Here is a 21497-nt window from a genome sequence, read left to right as displayed (position 1 = left end):
CTATGAGCAGGGGGAGGCAAAAAAGGAAAGCTATGATAGGGGAGATGAAGGAGCCCACGTCAAAGAAAATGTGGGAAAGAATGACTTAATAAGGAATCTTTCACACAGACCATTAGATAATTATGAACAAGAGGTTTTAAATAAAGGTCGGTCGTTTATACCTTCTATGAGAAGTAACATGGTGGACACTATCTTGGATGTTAAATTATTTGTACAAAATCTACAGCTAAGAATATTATTTGATAATGCTAATGTTGAAACACAGGGGGTACGGTTTTGAAAACCAAGTGTTTTTGTCCCAAATTTACATCCTTTATTAGATGCATTCTGTAAAATTGTTGAAAAAGATATTTACTCTTCCATAGATGTAACTAACTCTAAGCATATGAAAAGCAACTTGACTGTTAAACAAAAAGAGCTTTGAATAATTTACGAAATGATAAAAATATTGCAATCAGACCAGCAGACAAAGGTGGTCCAGTAGTAGTGCTAGATAAAATATGATGAATGTATGAAGGAAATGTTAGGAGATACTGAGTTTTATCGTCCTATCACTACTTCAAATGTTCAAACATGTATTGTTAGAATTTATAATATGTTAGATGAACTGCTTAAAACTGGTATAGTTAATACTGAAATCTATGAATTTCTATGGGTGGAGAATCCAACCATCCCAGTTAGTCAGGTTTTACCTAAAGTTAATAAAGACCCACTAAATCCCCCGATGAGACCAAAAGTAGCAGGTCAGGGATGGGCCAGGGAACCTTTGTCTATACTGATTGAAAAAATTTTGAGATCAGTGGTAGATTCAAATTTATATGTTCTGAGAGATTCTAAACAGTTTTTGCTGGACTTATATGAAGGAACTAGCACCTTATCTGACAATTCCTCATTCTTATTGGTAGTCATGGATGTAAAGTCCCTTTTTACCGATATCCCTAATGATTTAGGTTTGGAAAGCATACAACAATATTTGACCAAGCACACAGATATGTTACCAAATAGAATAGAATTTGTTTGTCTGCTATTAGAAGTGGTTTTAGAGAATAATATTTTTCTCTTTCAACCAGAGTCTATTTCTCCAGAAGGGTGGCGTAGCTATGGGCACATCTTGTGCCCATAGCTACGCCAACTTAGTGATGGCATTCTGGAAGGAATAAAAACTTCTTCAACTTGATTTATACAAAAAATATGTTGTTTTTTATAGACGTTTCGTTGATGATTTGTTTTTTGTTTGGAGAGGAACAGGTGCAAAATTAGATGATTTTCTGCAACAAGTTAATTCTTTAACATATTTTTTAAAGTTTACTATGACAGCATCAGCAGAATGTATATCTTTTTTAGATGTATCGACTGAACGTTTAAGAAATGGCAGACTGAATACAGGTGTGCACAGGAAATTGTGAATTGTAAGCGCCCCAACCATATATTTGGTAATATTATAAAGGGACAAGCTATTCGAGATTCGAGATTAAATCCTGCTGACATTAATTTTGAAACAGAATTGAGTGATGTACATGGTAGATTGGTACATAGGAAGTATGGAAATAAAGAGATAGATGCTGGTTTTAAATATATAAAAGGTCTTAGGCAAGACAGAGCATGCCCGATTTTTTCGGAAAAGGGCAATGAAATATACAGAGCTGTTAGAACAGATTTACATGTAAATAAGGCAAAACAGCAGAGAATATCATTATTCTATACACAAGATATTCAGTCTATTAAGGAGAGTTTTTACAAACATTGGAGTATTTTAACCGTAGACCCGGTTATTAAGGGGATAGTAGGTGAGCAGCCACAATTCCTTTTTAGGAACAAAAAGAATCTACATAGACTTTTATGTTTTTCCAATCAGGAACATCATTATGGAAGTACTATTTATACTGGTACTTGTGCATGCAATAGATATAATTTCTGTTCCTATATTTCTACTATTAATATGTTTGTTCATCCAACTACATCTAAGGTATTTACGTTTAATGTCAATGAAAGCTGTGAAACAGAACATGTAGTTTACATTGCTAATTGTATATCCTGTCCTGCCTAAAAGATAGAATAAGGGAGCACCTTTACCAAATCCGCATAAAATCCAATATTAATGCTTTCTCGAAACATGTATTAGAAAATGATACTACACACAGTTTTAAATTTTTGGTTATGTATGTTGATGTACCAAGTTTCAGAGGTGGTGAAATTAGAAACCACACTGAATGAATAGAAATGAATTGGATTATTAGGTTACAAGCTCACATACACCCTGGCCTCAATGACAAAACTCCATTAAAACCCATACTTAAAAATAGAAGAATCAATTATAAGTGATATTTTATAAAAGAATTATTTTATTTTTGTATGTTTACAATTTTATAGTTTGTATACAAACTTTTTTATATATATTTCTTTATATATAGATATTATATGTATTATTTATTGTCCAGAGAGAATTTTTCATTTAATGACTTTGTTTAGTAGAATGTATCTTTATTTAGTTGATTGATGACTGAATAGTTTCAATTAATCAATTATGTTTGAATGATATAAAAGAAGCTTTCAGTCACTGTTTTTTAATGGTTTGAAAAAGCCGCGTGGTGAAAGTGCTTACCGAACTTATGTTAATAAAGGATTAGTTGGTCTTAATATTTTTGATGGACTTGATTCTTCGCATGGTTATGTCTGATATGGTCTGAAGAGATAATTATTTTTTTGGGAATAGTTCGAAGAGAACTTGTTGACCTATCTACTTGGAATTCCTGTTTTCTGCCTGGAGAACTTTATGTACTGTATTGCCCCAACTTGCCGTTGGTTTCATATTGTTTAAACTGGTCTGAATAGACTTAGACTTTTACTACCTTTTATATACACAGTATTTTCACAGTTGAGCAAAGTGCCTGGTTTGGATTCTGAGCAAGTATTTTATTTTTATGCTTATTTTCTTCAGTTTATTGCTCAGATTCATTTATTTGACTGTGGTATTTGTTTTTATTTGGTTTATTTCTTGTACCTTTGGCTACCACAGTAGAACCATGGCAGAATTAACTGATAGTAATTTAGAACTACCATATAATCCAAATAGAGTAGTGAAGTGTAAAACGTTCTATCCACGCCTACAAGAGTGCACCATTGTTGATGTCAATCCGTTACTTCAGTATGAACTTGTTACCGCTAACAGTAATGAACATTTGAGCAACACTGATTTTGAAAACCTCAGTACTGCTCTTTCCACCTTGGAGTCTGACCTTCTAAAATTGAAATGCCTATGAATGCAGCGTTTCCATTTTGAAGCGGGCATAAAAAAGAAAGTCATACCTAGAGGGTTGAGAATTTTAAAAATGCCGACAACAGGGAACATGTACCCCGAACTGTTATACCGTTGGCAGCAATTAAACATCGAGGTGAGCATTAGTTATATGACTTTGTTAAATGAATTGTTTATGCCTGAAGAATATGCTGTGCAAGAACATATACAGAAACAGCAGAATGACTTGTTTGACAAGTTTACAGCCAGTGTTGTCGAACCGTTATTGGATCGTTTAGTTGATAGCATCTCTCTGTTCGAGAAAAGACTATTAGAACAGAAGAAGCACAAGCTATCAAGGGACATTTATGATTTTTCATATGGCCATGTCTTTACTTGGCCTAGGCATAATAATAACAATAATAATAATTTAAATAGACATAATAATATGTATAATGCTCAAAATGATCAACGTGTGACAAATATTAATGATAACAGAGATGTTAAAAATAGTAGGAATGTTTCATTTGGTGCTATAGTTCCCAATGTTAATGCTTCCACTAACAATGCTAATTATGTTAATGTTTCCACTAATAATGGTAACAATGTTGAGAATGACAATGTTGAAACAAATGTGATTGTAGATGCTTCCCTTGAGCCGAATGCTAGCATAAGGCCCGAGGACCCTGTTCTTAGTAGAGAAACTGGTACCGTTGAATCTTCAAGTAATAGAGATATTTTGAATCCAACAAGTACCGACATATTGTCAGAGAAAGATTTAGTGGTATGAAGGAAAACATCTATGTTATCTAATAATTGTAATCTTACAGAGGTCATGAGCCCTTTTCCCATTTCCAATACATACAACAGGGGGAGAAGTCACTCTATGAGCAGGGGGAGGCAAAAAAGGAAAGCTATGATAGGGGAGATGAAGGAGCCCACGTTAAAGAAAATGTGGGAAAGAATGACTTAATAAGGAATATTTCGCATAGACCATTAGATAATTATGAACAAGAGGTTTTAAATAAAGGTCGGTCGTTTATACCTTCTATGAGAAGTAACATGGTGGACATTATCTTGGATGTTAAATTATTTGCACGAAATCTACAGCTAAGAATATTATTTGATAATGCTAATGTTGAAACACAGGGGGTACGGTTTTGAAAACCAAGTGTTTTTGTCCCAAATTTACATCCTTTATTAGATGCATTCTGTAAAATTGTTGAAAAAGATATTTACTCTTCCATAGATGTAACTAACTCTAAGCATATGAAAAGTAACTTGACTGTTAAACAAAAAAGAGCTTTTAATAATTTACGAAATGATAAAAATATTGTAATCAGACCAGCAGACAAAGGTGGTCCAGTAGTAGTGCTAGATAAAATATGATGAATGTATGAAGGAAATGTTAGGAGATACTGAGTTTTATTGTCCTATCACTACTTCAGATGTTCAAACATGTATTGTTAGAATTTATAATATGTTAGATGAATTGCTTAAAACTGGTATAGCTAATACTGAAATCTATGAATGTCTATGGGTATAGAACCCAACCATTCCAGTTATTCAGGGTTTACCTAAAGTTCATAAAGACCCACTAAATCCCCCGATGAGACCAATAGTAGCAGGTCGGGGATGGGCCAGGGAACCTTTGTCTATATTGATTGAAAAAAAATTTGAGATCAGTGGTAGATTCAAATTTATATGTTCTGAGAGATTCTAAACAGTTTTTGCTGGAGTTATATGAAGGAACTAGCACCTTATCTGACAATTCCTCATTCTTATTGGTAGTCATGGATGTAAAGTCCCTTTTTACCGATATCCCTAATGATTTAGGTTTGGAAAGCATACAACAATATTTAACCAAGCACACAGATATGTTACCAAATAGAATAGAATTTGTTTGTCTGCTATTAGAAGTGGTTTTAGAGAATAATATTTTTCTCTTTCAACCAGAGTCTATTTCTCCAGAAGGGTGGCATAGCTATGGGCATATCTTGTGCCCATAGCTACGCCAACTTAGTGATGGCATTCTGGAAGGAACAAAAACTTCTTCAACTTGATTTATACAAAAAATATGTTGGTTTTTATAGACGTTTTGTTGATGATTTGTTTTTTGTTTGGAGAGGAACAGGTGCAGAATTGAATGATTTTCTGCAACAAGTTAATTCTTTAACATATTTTTTAAAGTTTACTATGACAGCATCAGCAGAATGTATATCTTTTTTAGATGTATCGATTGAACGTTTAAGAAATGGCAGACTGAATACAGGTGTGCACAGGAAACTGTGAATTGTAAGCACCCCAACCATATATTTGGTAATATTATAAAGGGACAAGCTATTCATGCTTCCAGATTAAATACTGCTGACATTAATTTTGAAACAGAATTGAGTGATTTACATGGTAGATTGGTACATAGGAAGTATGGAAATAAAGAGATAGATGCTGGTTTTAAATATATAGAAGGTCTTAGGCAAGACAGAGCATGCCCGATTTTTTCGGAAAAGGGCAATGAAATATACAGAGCTGTTTGAACAGATTTACATGTAAATAAGGCAAAACAGCAGAGAATATCATTATTCTATACACAAGATATTCAGTCTATTAAGGAGAATTTTTACAAACATTGGAGTATTTTAACCGTAGACCCGGTTATTAAGGGGATAGTGGGTGAGCAGCCACAATTCCTTTTTAGGAACAAAAAGAATCTACATAGACTTTTATGTTTTTCCAGTCAGGAACATCATTATGGAAGTATTATTTATACTGGTACTTGTGCATGCAATAGATGTAATTTCTGTTCCTATATTTCTACTATTAATATGTTTGTACATCCAACTACATCTAAGGTATTTACGTTTAATGTCAATGCAAGCTGTGAAACAGAACATGTAGTTTACATTGCTAATTGTACATCCCGTCCTGCCTTTTATGTCGGCAAGACCGACAGAAAATTAAAAGATAGAATATGGGAGCATCTTTACCAAATCCGTATAAAATCCAATATTAATGCTCTCTCAAAACATGTATTAGAAAATTATACTACACACAGTTTTAAATTTTTGGTTATGTATGTTAATGTACCAAGTTTCAGAGGTAGTGACATTAGAAACCACACTGAATGAATATAAATGAATTGGATTATTAGGTTACAAGCTCACATACACCCTGGCCTCAATGACAAAATTCCATTAAAACCCATACTTAAAAATAGAAGAAACAATTATAAGTGATATTTTATAAAAGAGTTATTTTATTTTTGTATGTTTACAATTTTATAGTTTGTATACAAACTTTTTTATATATATTCTTTACATATAGATATTATATGTATTATGTATTGTCCAGAGAGAATTTTTCATTTAATGTCTTTGTTTAGTAGAATGTACCTTTATTTAGTTGATTGATGAATGAATAGTTTCAATTAATCAATTATGTTTGAATGATATAAAAGAAGCTTTCAGTCCCTGTTTTTAATGGTTTGAAAAAGCTGCGTGGCAAAAGCGCTTACCGAACTTATGTTAATAAAGGATTAGTTGATCTTAATATTTTTGATGGACTTGATTCTTCGCATGGTTATGTCTGGTATGGTCTGAAGAGATAATTATTTTTTTGGGAATAGTTCGAAGAGAACTTGTTGACCTATCTACTTGGAATTCCTGTTTTCTGCCTGGAGAACTTTATGTGCTGTATTGCCCCAACTTGCCGTTGGTTTCATATTGTTTAAACTGGTCTGAATAGACTTAGACTTTTACTACCTTTTATATACACAGTATTTTCACAGTCGAACGAAGTGCCTGGTTTGGATTCTGAGCAAGTATTTTATTTTTATGTTTATTTTCTTCAGTTTATTGCTCAGATTCATTTATTTGACTGTGGTATTTGTTTTTATTTGGTTTATTAGATGTCTATCAATGTTTGTGCTATAAAATTTAAAATAAAAGTTTTAAATGAAATCCAAATAATCACTGTAGAAGTAAAACATAAAAGAATATGCACATCATTGTTTATGGTAAATGGGGAGAAATAGCCAAGTAATGGGACAGTGGAATGGCTGCAGGGGGTTGGACTGTTTATGGGAGGCCCATTTTACCATGATTTTGTGAGAGGGGTGGGCGGCAAACTCAGACAGCCCCACCTGGCACAAACACTAACTACGCCACTGTTTGACTGTGGATGAAGGTACAAGTGAGAGGTAGGTGTGTGCGTGTCTGTGTTTAAGTGTTTAATAGGTGTGTGTATATGTGTGTGTGTGTGTGTGTGTGTGTGTGTGTGTGTGTGTGTGTATGTGTGTGTGTGTGTAAGAAATAGGTGGGGTTGTGTAGATGTAAGAAGTAGGTAGGCAGGGATATGTATGTAAGAAACAGGGAGGTAAAGGTATGTGTGTGTGTGTGTGTGTGTGTGTGTGTGTGTGTGTGTGTGTGTGTGTGTGTGTGTGTGTGTGTGTGTGTGTGTGTGTGTGTGTGTGTATGTATAAGAGGGAGGTAGCATAGCCTCAGCTGTCCAGGATTTTGTAGACTGTCGAGATTTCTACCCCATATTCTTCCTAAAACGATTGAAGTTACTAAATAATAACAGATATTTGAGTTTTATACATCATGTCCTTTAGGAAAATGCCTAGTAACACAAATCCTGTTATTCTATCAATTTTCTAAGTACATGAGAGCAATATTTATAATCTGTCCCTATTTATTTTAGGTTTTGTCCAGATTTCTTACACTAAGAAATTGAGGTGTGTGTGTGTGTGTGTGTGTGTGTGTGTGTGTGTGTGTGTGTGTGTGTGTGTGTGTGTGTGTGTGTGTGTGTGTGTGTGTGTGTGTGTGTGTGTGTGCACGTGAGTGTGTGCGTGTGCATGTCTGTGCGTATGTGTACGTTTGTGTGTGTGATACAGTGAAATGGCCTAGTTAGAGTTAGCAGATGGAATTTATTTTCAAGTGAAGTGCATTTTCAAGGAATTGTGAGCCTCAAGGGAAGATAAGTTTACTGCTGCTCATGCTAAGTCCGCTTAAAATGTCCAACTGTTTTGTTTACCAAATGGTATCACTATTGTGGTATAGAATTTTAAAGCAGTATTAATCTGTCAGCAGGTAGTATACTTGCATCTTGATGTAGAGAGCTGTAAGTTCTACTCCCACAGCATGCTGATTTGTATTTTAAGGGGGTGTGGTGCTGCAGTCCTGAGTATGTCCTCCTTTGGATGAGATGCCTAGTAACTATGAACCTGTTTTTCAGCTTGCCACCCATTCTCTATTGCAATATACCAGCTTATCATTTTTTTTTAATGTAGCATAGGCAATTTATTCTTTAAGGGCAGCAGGCACTGAATTTGTAGACGAAACACTGAAATATAAAGTTGTTTTCTAGCAACAACCTCTTCATTAGTTTCAGATCTATTTAATGTGGAATTATTCAGAGGACTTTTACTTCTGCAGAAATTGTGCATATTGACTGATATTGGTGGATTGTAATGACAAAGGTTTGAATGGCCTTTTATGGTTGAAATGTTCAGAATTGGGCTGTTTGTTATTATTTTTCATATGTTTTGTTTCATTGCTTACTGGGAAAACATTCAAAACTATAAATTTAAAACACAATCTAACAAGTGGTGCTGTATTATACAAGGGATAGAATTAAATTAGTATATATTATAGTGAATGCAATCAGGAAGGTGAGTCAAAGAACTTTTGCATGGTCCTAAAAATTTGTGCAAGGGGCGTATGATTTGAAAACAGCCCAAAGGTAAACTTAACCTGCCATTGACCAGATGCATTTTCTTTGAATGTAGGTTTCAATGCTTTTTCAGTGAATGTGAGTTTCAAAAGTAGAGACATTTTACTAAGTCTGTTTTCATTGTAAAACTACTGCTTTGTTTAGCAAGTGTCTGTCAGTGTTTGTGCTTTAAATTTGAAATAAATGTAAATTAAATCCAAACATCTGTAATCACTGTAGGAGTAAAGCATAAAACAATATGCACACTGAGAGTTTTGAACAGTGTTTATGGCAGCTGGGGAGAAATAGCCAAGTAATGGGACACTGGAATAGGTGCATGGAGAGGGGCTGTGTGGGGGGTTGCTGAGTTGAGGGTCTGTGTTTGCACCCCCCTGCAAAAAATCCTGCAGGTTCCCCTGAGCATAAGTACACATATGCCTTGTTACTGCATTAAAAAACGCATTATAGTTTCTCTAGACATATAAGATAGTATAGTACTGCAAGCATAAATGAGATTACAGTTGCAATCTGGTGCAAGGGAACTTATTTTAGCAAAATGTAGTTTAAGTAGCCACTATTGCAATAACCATACTTAAAATTTAAATTCAAGGCTGCAGTGAAGTTTCCTAAATGCTCTGGTACTTGTGGAGCATGCTGGAAAAATAACTAAGAGAACTTTATCTGAGCTCAGTAGTAACCATCTAACTTCAGTATTAATGGGCAGGTTTCGTAGATTCATAAATTCATAGATTGTTACTAGGCTAATGACCCATGGGGCTTTTCTATGCCTATGCAAGTTTTCCTGAAAGAATAATGATGTCCTGCATCCAAATAGGACATTGAAGGCCAGGCATTTATAAACTACCCCTGTCCATAAGGGACATGTGTGCCACACTAAATAGTAGGCTAATCTAAGACTAGCCAACTTCTTTTTCAAATGTGACACTCAAACCCTGTACTTTGTAACTGTGAGGTAAACACCTTAATCATTATAGTAACACCAAACCTGATCAGGACAATATCTATCAAACATATTTTGAATTAACTGAAACAGGCTCTCAGCAGCACAACATATAGACATAAGAGAGAGATAGAACTATCACTGACTTGCAAAGGTGATTTCCCACTGGAGGGGGGGGGACAGAATGGTTTAGTAACCAGGGTTTAGGTAATTAGAGTTAGAAGGAAAGGGGTGTATCTCTTGGAAAGGGGGAGTACCCAAGGCAGTACCTGGACAAAGGGCCAGTAGGAGAAATGTAGAATCAGAGAGTAATAAAAGTGCCATTAATCAAAATAGGATAAGAGGTATCAGGTAACACTAATTAATTGACCCCTCCCTGTCCAGGACCCCCTCTCCCTCCCAGGAGTCCCACAGAAAACAATGAGTGATCTTTCCAATTGTGAACAAGAAAACCCCTGGGAAAACAGCAGGTAAGTTACAAGGAAAAAGAAGTATTAACTCAGGACTACCTGTCTGGGGAGATAAGACAAAAGGACTAAGATGAAGAGAAAGGTAAGATTAGGGCAGAAGATAAGTAGCAAGCTCAGATAAGTAGCAAGCTCAGGCACAAGAATCAACAATTATGGAGACTATGAAAAGTAGTAAATGGAAAAAAAGTAGATCAAGATAGTAAAGGCAGTGCATCAAGCTGTCCAGATATGGTACAAGAAGTAATTTTGGCCAGTAATTAAATAGCAAATACAAATGGCAGGAGGACCATCTAAGCCAGCTGGGAGAACAATGCAAAGTAATAGAGCAGTACTCCAACAATGTTTTTTGAGCATTAATTACAAAGTTAGATTTACAGTTCATTACAATTGACATAATAAGGGTATAATTTACCTTGTTTTTCCTTTTATATTGGGAAAACTGAATGACAACTTGAGTAGCCACTGCAGTATCCCTGCAGTATCATCCTCCCTTGTAAGATCCGACCATAAAGTGGTCAGGTTTGAAGTCACCATCTTCCCCAACCCCCCCTCTAGCTGGGGTCAATCAAAAAAATTTCTCCAAGGCTGATTAGAGCCTCCTGACGGATGGTATAATCAGCTTCACAGCTCCCTCCCCATCTGTAGGAACTGGCACCAGTATCCAAAACTTCACCAAATTATTATACAAACATTTGTATAGATGCATGGAATCAGGAATACCTGACAGGACTAAATCATCCTCCGCAAGGAAGAGTAAACCTGTTTGGTAGACATCTGCAATAAATAAACTCTATAACAGAAGAAAAAAATTGCTGACCAGGACCAAGAAGGAGCAGGTGCCCACTTGGAAGCAATCTCTGCTTAGACTAAACAAGCAAATAAGAGCACTAGTGAAATCCTCCAAAGCAAACTTCGAGTCCAAATTGGCCACATCTGCTAGAGACAGTCATAAGGCCTTCTTCACATATGTCCATAATCTCAAAGATAGCACCCAGATCTGTTCAGAATTGATGGTCAAGGATACCACATATAGAAATGCTGTAAATATAGCAAACTTCCTGGCTGACAGATTCAGTGAAAATGTCACCCTCTGCCCCATCAGTAAATCGAGGCATTCCCAGTACCTCCCTCATTCCCCTTATAACTAGGGATCAGGTCATCACTGCTGTCTCAAAGGCAAAAAATACAGCCTTCATGGGACCTGATAACATCCCAGGCTGCATCCTACCTGAACTCAGGCAGGAACCTGCAGCACCATTAGCCACCCTATTCAACCAAAGCATGAGTACCAGTTTTGGCCCAGCTGAGTGTAGGACAGCCACTATCATTCCTTTACACAAAGGTGGAGTGTCCACTGACCTGGGAAATTATAGACCCATAAGCCTAACTAGCCTGATCTGCAAGGCCATGGAACTGATTATCATGGACCTCATAAACAAGGACATTTACAACCTCCAAACGCTCGATCCCACACAGTTTGGCTTCGTCAAGGGGAGGTCATGTCTGTTAAATTTGGTCAACTTTTTTGAGACAGTCACCAAAGCCATGAATGAGGAGAAGACAGTGCACACTGCCTACTCTGACCTGGCAAAAGCCTTCGACACTATTCCCCACTCAGGCATAATAGATAAACTGTCTCAACTAGGCATCAATCCGTATGTTATCAGATGGGTAGCCAACTGGCTCACTGATAGAATTCACCTAGTCAAAATAGGGGAAGCCACCTCAAGCAGTACACCCGTATCGAGTGACGTACCCCAGGGTTCGGTCTTGGGGCCTCTGTTATTTGGGATATACTTTTCTGAGGTACAAGCCAAAACCAGTGGGCTATGGCTGACCATGTTTGTAAATGACTGCAAGTTGGGAGGCTGTCATCAATTCCCCTAGTGACGTGAACATCCTCCAAGAGGGTCTCGCCCAGACAAATGACTGGTGTCAGAAACATGGCCTCAAGTTGAATACAAAAAATGCATCATCATCCCCTTTGGGGAGAGAGATGTCCCCACAAATTATCACATTAATAACAACGTTCTACGCACGCAGTCAGTCGTGAGGGATTTGGGCATCCAGATTGATAGCAGCCTGACTTTTGACCACCATGTTGCTTTCACTGTATGGAAAGCTTTGTACATGGCCCACCTCATAAGTAAGGGTATCTCATCCAGGGACAAGGAGGTCATAACACCCCTGTATTCTTCCCTTATAAGGCCCATTATTGAGTACAATGCCCCATTTGGCATGTACCTCGCAAAGTACATGCAGCAGCTGGAGAGACCACAGAGGTTTCTCACCAGGAAAATCCAGAGCCTCAAACATCTACCATACACAGATAGGCTAAAAGCCCTATGCCTCTACTCTGTTTCATACAGACTCCTCAGAGGTGACCTCTGTCTGGCATACAAGGTGATCTTGGACCCTGCCTTGATGGGACTATTGCATATCCACAAGTCAAGCTCCACTCGAGTAACCCACACACGTGGCCTCAACCTGGTCTGTGACATCAATAGGACTTGCTGGTGGGACAGATTTGTGTCCCAGACACTCCCCCATCTATGGAAAAACTCCCTCTCTATGTCAAGCACAGTACCTCTTTACCCTTTTTTAAGTGCAATCTAGATAACTGGCTGGGAAATAGAAAATACGCCCCTGGGACTCCACCCGTGTCCCTGCTGGACAGGGGAATCAGGTGCTGATTTGTCTATGCATGGGCTAAACTGTTGGCTAGGCTTATAAGGGCCTCAGGGCCAATAGCCTAGCAACTTCCTATGATCCTATGATCCTATGAACTGAGAAGGAGACTTCACCCTTTTGGGATGCCAGTGTCGGCTGACTTGTCCGATTAGCTTGGCCCAGGCCTTCTGTGAACAGCCACCTGACCACAGAGAGAGCCACTCTGTTGCGCCACTTGTAACTGGTTTGGAGTCTGACATGGCTCCAGCAATGTCCCAGACTGAGCCTGTAACTGGTTTGGAGTCTGACATGGCTCAGCAATTCTGGGGTTGTGATCTCTGCGCTGAGCCAGTTATTAACCCATCTAGTGACGCAGGGTATGTATTTTGTGTGGTAGAGGCTTATGGTTAAGGTCCGAGTAGGCTGTGATGAAGACCTTTTTGTTGGGTTGGCCTAAAATGTGTGGACCACCTTCCCCTTGTCAAGGGCTCCAGGTTTAGCCTTCAAAACTGTTGCAACCAGTTGGACCCAGGGTCCCCAGGGTCCAAATTTATACAATATATGATCCAGTGTCTTCCATGGCTTTGCAGATTTAAGCAGTTCAGTGATAGCCCTGATAGTTTCTGCAGACCATGCTAGTCCACCTTTAGCACCTCAGTTTCAGGATCCGCACAGCCACTCTTTGGGTACATATCCTGTAATAAGGCTGATAATGCACAGAAGTTATAATATGTAATAAGGCCTGGAAGAGTTCATGGAGTTCATGTAGGGGTTTAGTTCTTCTTGTCTTCCATGAGGTGCTTTTGGCTTTTTTGGCTTGGAGAATAGGTTCTACCTGAGCATCTGAGATGTCAGGCAGCACTCTGCTGGGATAGAGATCAGTTTGCCCTTTTGAGGGGGAGGGAGAAGACAGGAAGTGGCCACCTGGTCTGATGGGAGAAGTGTTTTTTCACATTTTGTTGGAATTTTTGGCATTTTCTGTAATTCTGAGCATATTTGGCAATTTAACTAATTCCATATTAAGGAAATCCTCCCTGTTTTCTTAACATAACTAAATTATCCTTAGATTTTTTATGGAGTGTTTCTCCTCTAAGTTTTTCTTTGGGCCTTGAGTTTTTTTGATCATGCTTTGCAGATGCATGCCAGTTTTGCCTTCCCTTTCTAGATTTTGTTCTTCTCATGTATAGCTTCCTTCTTGTATTGCATTGCATGTTTATGGCTGGAGTCCACTAGACAGGGTCTTGGTTTTATCGAAAATTGGGATTGGTCATCTTAGAGTTATTCATCCATGCATTGCCCTCTTCCTGTGTTCTGAGATAGTTTCTAAGGATTATGCGGGGGCCTGGGTATTTTCCACAGGCCATTTGAGGGGGAAAGATTGGCACTTCAGTTTTTTGTGTGAAGGAAATTTGCTTTGTTTGGGTGGTATGTGGTGGGGGTAGTGGTGGGTATCGTCTGGATGATATTATGTGGAGATCTTTCTGGTCTGGTTACGAGAGTTACCATGAGGATACACTTTCTGTCTGGAATGCTAGAGTCCCCCATGTGGGTGATCAGGTCCAGTATGTTGAGTTTTCCATAGCATTTGAGTTTATAAATTTTTTCCATTTTATTTAGGTTTTATAAACTAGACTAGTTGGGGCTAGCTAGGTGGAACTAGAGTAATGGTCCCAGAGTTGGTTTTATAATATAATTTCATATTTTATAAGTTCTCGTGGAGTGCTGTTCAGGAAGGCTGTGGAGTGAGGAGGCAGTGGGTGGTCTGTAGCAGTACCCAGTGCAAGCACTTTTAGTTTAATGTCTGTTGCAGTTTGATATCTGATGCTGCTGGCTGTGCCCACCAGCCTGAGGTGTGTATTCGTACTAATGGTGGATCCCTCCCCTTTTTTCCAGGTCGGTACAGGTTTCCTTTTGAAAAGCATGGTATGAGGTATAACGGTAAGCATGGGTGTTTCTCGGGCCTTGATCAGGTTTCTGTTTACTGCACACTGTGAAATAGGTTCTCCATATTATGGAGATATGGCATTCTCCAGTGCATGGAGGAGGTTGCATGCATCTTGAGGTGCACTCTTCTGGCTTTAAGCTTACTCCCTTACCCCTTGTATTACCTATGTCTTTTGGTTTGCCTTTTAAAAAAACCTACTGGGGGTGAAAAGGCACTATGAATATTCGGCCTCAGATTGCCAATAGGTGCACAGTCCCTAGTGGTGCAAGGTGGCTTGTCGAGCATATCGTCATCCCATGACAGTGTCATTGCAGCTGATTTGAATGACACCAATATTTAAGCCAGTTGTTATGAAATTCATCATCTTGTCTTCATATTGTGTCATTATTTTGGCATTATTCTGTAGTTTGGGTAAGATGCTACTCCAGGGGGGGGTCATGCTGGCCTGGCCTATGGTCTCTTCTCTATGTCTCTCATGAGTCTTGGTCCGGGATGGCCTCACACCACCAGTTCACATGTATGGACAATGACTGATGTATATTTGTACTTTTGACCTGTGTTTGTGTTATGTGTGTTATGATCCGTATCCGACAGGCAGCTCACCACTCACAAGTGACCTTTCTCTTATTGGAACAGGTGAACAGGTGTGCTGATGATAGAGTCACCTATTACAAGTGTATCAGGTGTGTTGTGTTTGTTTAACAGGCTGTGCTGTGTGACTTACTGGCTTTGTGAGATATGTGTTGCACATGTTTTGTTTTTTTTTGGGGGGGTTTGCTACTTGGGTGTCTGCATTGGAGGTCTCTGCTGCTTAGGCAGATTTTTATTTAGAGCCTCTGAGTATGTTTTTGTGTGTTTATGTATATTCAAGAGCATTATTACGATATCAAGATGGGGAAAGAATCTAATGCTATCTATAAGCATAAATTAGTTTGTAGCACTAACAAAATTTTTTGCTACTTGAACAAGTTGTTCAGAACCCCAGAAGTGGTCCCTTGGAATGTAAATTAGAATATCAAAAAATCACTTTGCCAAGTAAGATTAAATGGAAGTGAACACCCAGGTTTAAATGTAGTTATATCTTTAAATAGCATACTAAAACTTCATGCTACTAAAGTTTAACACAGTCTCATACACATTTTTAAATACATTTTTATTTATCATCTCTAATCACAATTTTTATTAATGGATTTTGTATTTTTGTAAAACTAGTTCAGTTAGAAGCTTGGATTAAATATCTTCATATTTGTTTTAAATTTTTTTGTTTTATTTGATCATGTGATTCTTTGGATTGATTATTTAAATGTTGGTTTAATTGTATAACCCAGTTCTGATGAAGACCTGCACTTATAGGATGAAAGTGCTTAACTGGTACAGTAAATTAATTAACTCAATCTGCTTGTTTGGCTTAGTCTGTTAGTCCGAGTTTTGTGGTTTTGGTTGTTAATACATCTGACGCTCCCCATATTTGGTTATTTATGAATTCCAGCTATAGATAATTGAAACATACAAATAGACGGCATAACACAATCAATCCAAAATCATTACTGACTGTGATAAGTAGGTTCATAAATATGTACAGTGAAAAATAAATGAAGAAAATATATGATTTGAGAAACAGAATAAATATGCAAATGTTAATAAAGAACAGTCATATGTTATGAGAGTAGAACATCAGTGACAATCACATATCAAACAGAAATTTGTTTTCACATGTAGAAGTCTACAGCATAAAGAAATTGAAAACAAACCTGTAAAATTAAATTATCCACTATAGAGTGAAGTGAAACAAATTAAATTAATACTCATTAGCAGATGATAAGTGTCAGCACCTAAGGAATCCAGGCATTGCCAGTTTTGCAAGAACCTTCCCCATTGTATAATGCAGTCCCCTCTAACTAGTTAATTGTATATTTCTCTCTCATCTGCTCCTGTTACATTCCTCCCTACACTTTCATGTTCCTCCTTGCTTCCTCTTTCCTTCACCTCTCCCCCGCCACCAACAAGGACCAGACTGCATTTTGCCTATCTTCTAAACAAGGTTAGAGATGCAGGTACAGCTGCCAACGACAAATTTAAATGTAAGCAACTCCTACTTTGACTCATTCAAATTAATATCTATAAGTGTATGTATGCATCATTTCATTTTAATATGTGAGTTGCTCTCTACATTTTTTTACCAACTCTGTAACTCCAGTTCTTCTTTTTGAATTGCCTTTATTTTTTTTATTACCCAGATAGAGCCTGTAATTCGTCTTCTTGGAACAGCTCTCCACTCCGTTCAATAATTTTAAATAAAAATAATAAATAAATCAAACAATAAGGATAGGTATTCTTGTGTGTTATCTAGCAATTACAGAGATGATGTATGTATAAAAAACAGTTACAGAGAAGAAGCTGAGGGAATATCTGTGCTACTCATTGTCTTTAAAGCAACTGTGGCATTTTTTCAATTCCACCTTAAATCTCCAAGGTCCATTTTATTTCTGATGTCAGAAGGAAAGTAGTTCCATCAGCTAAAGGCTCTCTCCCCACTGGCTAGAATGAATGGAGGATTTTTGAGGCGCAGAGCCCTTTGATCAGCTGACCTTAACAGATAATGTTCTAATGCTATAGCCAGCTACTGACAAGTAATAGAAATTGTTTAAAATATTTGAATACAGTAGTATCCAGGAAATGTTTGGCCTTTGTAAGTATTGGAAGCCACCATACCTTCTACAGCACAGAAAGTGATTTTTTGGGGTACAGGCAAGAGCAGTAAAGCATTTTTTTAGCGTGATAAGCAGCAGTTGAGTATTACATAAGACATTCACAGCCACTCTCCAAAATATGTATCTAAGAATTAAGATACTGACCTGGATACTGATCTTGCTTCAGAAATAAGGACGTTAGCAGGTTTCTAATTAATTATGCAGTGTCCCCCTACTCTGGTAATTACCCATTATGTATGAAATTCAAAAGAAACTTTCTTATCAAGCAAAATATCCCGACATCTGAAAGTGGAGACTTGACTAACGGACAGCCAGATAGAGCTGTAATACAAATAGGGCCTATATTTGCAAGTTTTTGAGGACCCAGATAGAATGCATTCTGCTTTATAAGTATTGTAATGAGTGTGCTTTTCTTACACAATCACAGAGCTTAAGGAAGATGGATTGAGCAGATTGTTGAACTATTGTGAGCTATTTGGCCTACTAGATCAGGTTGAGACCCTGAAGATTACTCCCTACGATATTTATAAAAAAAGAGTAAGGGGGAAAGGTAAAAGTGGGAACTTTGCTGGACTGTAGACCAAAGGCAATCAAGCAGAGCTTGATTTTCTATTTATCTATTTATATATACCTTCTCCAAAGCAACAACTCTTAAGCTTTGATAAGAATAGAGAGCGAGCCAGAGTTCTGAAGGGCCTTCTGTGGTTAACAAAAGTGTTTGACAACAGAAGACTCCTTTTATGCATGCATATATGGTGTCTGTAATAGAATATATAGCAGGTATGGTACTAAATCTTTCAAAACCATGTTGTAAACCTGTGAGAAGACTAGTTTGTGCACATATTCAATAACCGTTCTTACACCATCTGTTCTATTATCTTGTCAAGTGGTCTAATATTTAAGATTGGTCTATATTTCCCCAGAGGAGAGGTGAAATTGCTTCAAGAGTATTTCAGCTACAAAGAAACCATTCATTAAACAGAAAAAAGTGGTTCTCATTCAAGGGGACTATGACTTAATACCAGTCTTCTTAAGGAATTTATATTAGTTATTGGTGTAATTTCCAAAACAGTGAGAATAGTCATTGTAAGTTAGTTTGTTTATATACTACTCATTTTAAATCACCATTCTACAAACCAGCCCGTGTTTTTATTTCATAACATTGTAGTGATTCTGTCTCCACTGTATCTGTTTTGTTGTTGTGAAAAGGCCTTCTCTACTTTATGTCTATTGGTTGTTGAGGCAAACTCCAGCTTCCTCATGCCACTGAATAGGATAAAGCAGCTACTAGAACATAAAAGAATCAATAACGTTATTATTACATATATTTTTGAATAATTACTTAAGTCCTATAGGGTATTTATATCTGATAATGAATCACAAATACATAATTATAATTTAATCTATTATCACATCTGTTGGGATGGTTTTAATCTGTTGAGATCAAAGAGCGGAATGATTCTGTGCTTATAGTGGATCTAAAAATGTTCTTTTTATTTGATGTTTGCACTTTATCACTCATGAAAATCCCTGTAACATGTAATTTTTATATGTTTATGTAGTAAAATCTTTAAAACTAAAGGAGCACAGTTAGGAAAATAATAGGTTTAAATATTTGTATTTTTTTTTTTCGTAGGGAGTAACCTGCTTTGACTTCAACAAATCCCTTAATCTGCTGGTAACAGGTGGAATGGACCACAAAGTGCGCCTCTGGAATCAGTATGTTACAAATCGACCAATAGCACTTCTCCAAGGTCATTATATGGCAATCTTAGATGTGGCCATCTATGAATCCCTTGGACAGGTATTCAGTTTCTCCAAAGACTCGGTAAGCAAACTTATAAAAGCTGTCAAAAATTGAATATGAAGAGGAGTTTACCTGCTCTTTCCTGATTTGACATCTTTTTTTTTTTTGGTCCCCCTAGAGACAGCATTCAACCTGCCTGACTCCTCAGCCCTCTATATCTACACTGGGTCCACTAGCCCATTCCTACTCCCTGGACATACCCCAGATTTTGCAAGTCATGGATCCTAAGGGTGTCCTGGAGGATTGGCCATCTCCGCATCCCTCCTGCAGGGTTTCTTGTAAATGTCCCACTTAATTCCTGCCATGCCTCTCACACTTGTCGATTATGTCCAAGGGAAACTCCCTTCTTAGGATCACTCCTCCCCTATGGGAGCATCATTGACAAATGCCCTTGCACCCAGGATGGGGACACACACATCCCTCCCTGCCACTCCATCAGTTGTCCGAACAAATAATCAAACCCAGGTTGACTGGGCCGCAGTTAGAGTTTAATCACTTTATGCCACCAGAGTGGCTCTAGATTTGACATTTTAGCTTGTTGCTGCATGTCAGTGATGCACATAACACGTAGAATGATGACATGAAATAATGAATGAACTAATAAACCCAGAGTGTCACATGTCAGCTGTGGACTGGGAGAGTATTGTATGATATATACATCACCACAGCATCCTTCCAATACATGCAATACTGCATTACACATTACAACACATTGTAATAAATGGAGTGGTACAATCTTGAACTGAAATCAGGAGGAAGACACCTTGTTAAGCACCTTTCTCTCAGAGTCCAAAGCATTCCTACAGTTGTAATATGCTTCGCACTGTCACTCGAAATGCAAAAGTGTGGTAAAGCACCTAACAGTGGTAAAGCTGCTCATTCATCAGAGGGGCATTTCACTTCTGCCTGCTGCCTGTGTGGCAGCACTGCATGTGTCATAGCTTTCATAACTATAAGTCTGTTACAGTTTTCATAACTGCAATACTCTTCACACTCCAACAATTTTTCTATACTGTAGTATATTAGGGCAGCTAAAGCTCCATGCATTTCAAATAAATATGAACAGGTTGGTGATCATAACTATTTGCTTGTGTTTTTTTTCTCACTAAAAATTCAAGAAATTAATTTCTCAAACATTGCTTTTGAGGTGAAGTTCTTAAATCCATTTCTCAAATATATTAACACGTTAACAAATTCAATATGATTGGCAACGTAGTTATGATCCTCTGTGTTATATGCATCATTGTAATAGACTGCCTGTGTACCCTTATTGTAACTGTATTCATAGGTGATTTCTAGGGTAACTGCCCCACGATGCCTTTTTAAATGGTTTGATAAATTACCCAGGGTATACAGTTGTGTTTAGGTGGCAAAATATTTACAAACTGCCTCTTCCAATAGAAGGAAAGGTCCAAGTTAAATGTTTGAGTTTCCATCCATTGATCTAGGTTATGTTTGAATAGGCTGGGAGTAAAAGTCTGCTTCACGTGGATGGGAAGGCTGCCCCAAAGCAGGAGTAGTCTCTGGGACACATTTTGTTCCACCAACACATTTGGTTTATTTTTCAAATCAGGTTTACATCACATTTCTATTGCTGTTAAACTTGTCCATGTTATGCAAGTCCCTCAATACTGGATCAGATGACGCCTTATAAGTTAGGAACAAATAACACCTCAGCAGTCTCTTGGGGACTGAAGTACAAAGATAAGGCTTTGAGGCAGTCTGTGTATTCCATGTAGTTGATGCCTTGTATTATTTTTGTAAGAAACCTCTATGGGCACTCCAGTTGTTGTGTATGTCGGGTAAGGAGCATACTGGAGGGAGCACTGTACTCTATGATTGCTATAATGATAGCTGAATATAGTGAGATAATGGCATCTTTACACCCCAATGCCATACCATTATTAATGAGTTGAGCAATATAAAATAATTTCCTTACAAGAGGAGACAAATGGTGGTCAGGGTTATGTCACAGTCTATATATTT

General features: G+C 37.6%; 1 protein-coding gene across 1 annotated transcript in view; it reads left to right on the top strand.

Annotated features, from left to right (window-relative positions):
* Positions 1–21497, top strand: part of LOC122814130 (WD repeat-containing protein on Y chromosome-like) — a 1041762-nt gene that overhangs the window by 630160 nt on the left and 390105 nt on the right. Inside the window, exon 10 of the mRNA XM_044086745.1 lies at positions 19341–19532. Coding sequence (XP_043942680.1) covers positions 19341–19532 — 192 coding nt within the window. The remainder of the gene's footprint in view (positions 1–19340; positions 19533–21497) is intronic.

Source organism: Protopterus annectens, chromosome 10.part0 (genome assembly GCF_019279795.1).
Source record: "Protopterus annectens isolate FY-2018-M chromosome 10.part0, PAN1.0, whole genome shotgun sequence".
NCBI classification, from domain to species: domain Eukaryota; kingdom Metazoa; phylum Chordata; order Ceratodontiformes; family Protopteridae; genus Protopterus; species Protopterus annectens.
Note: the sequence above shows the minus strand (reverse complement) of the source record. Positions and strands in the feature narration are given on the sequence as shown.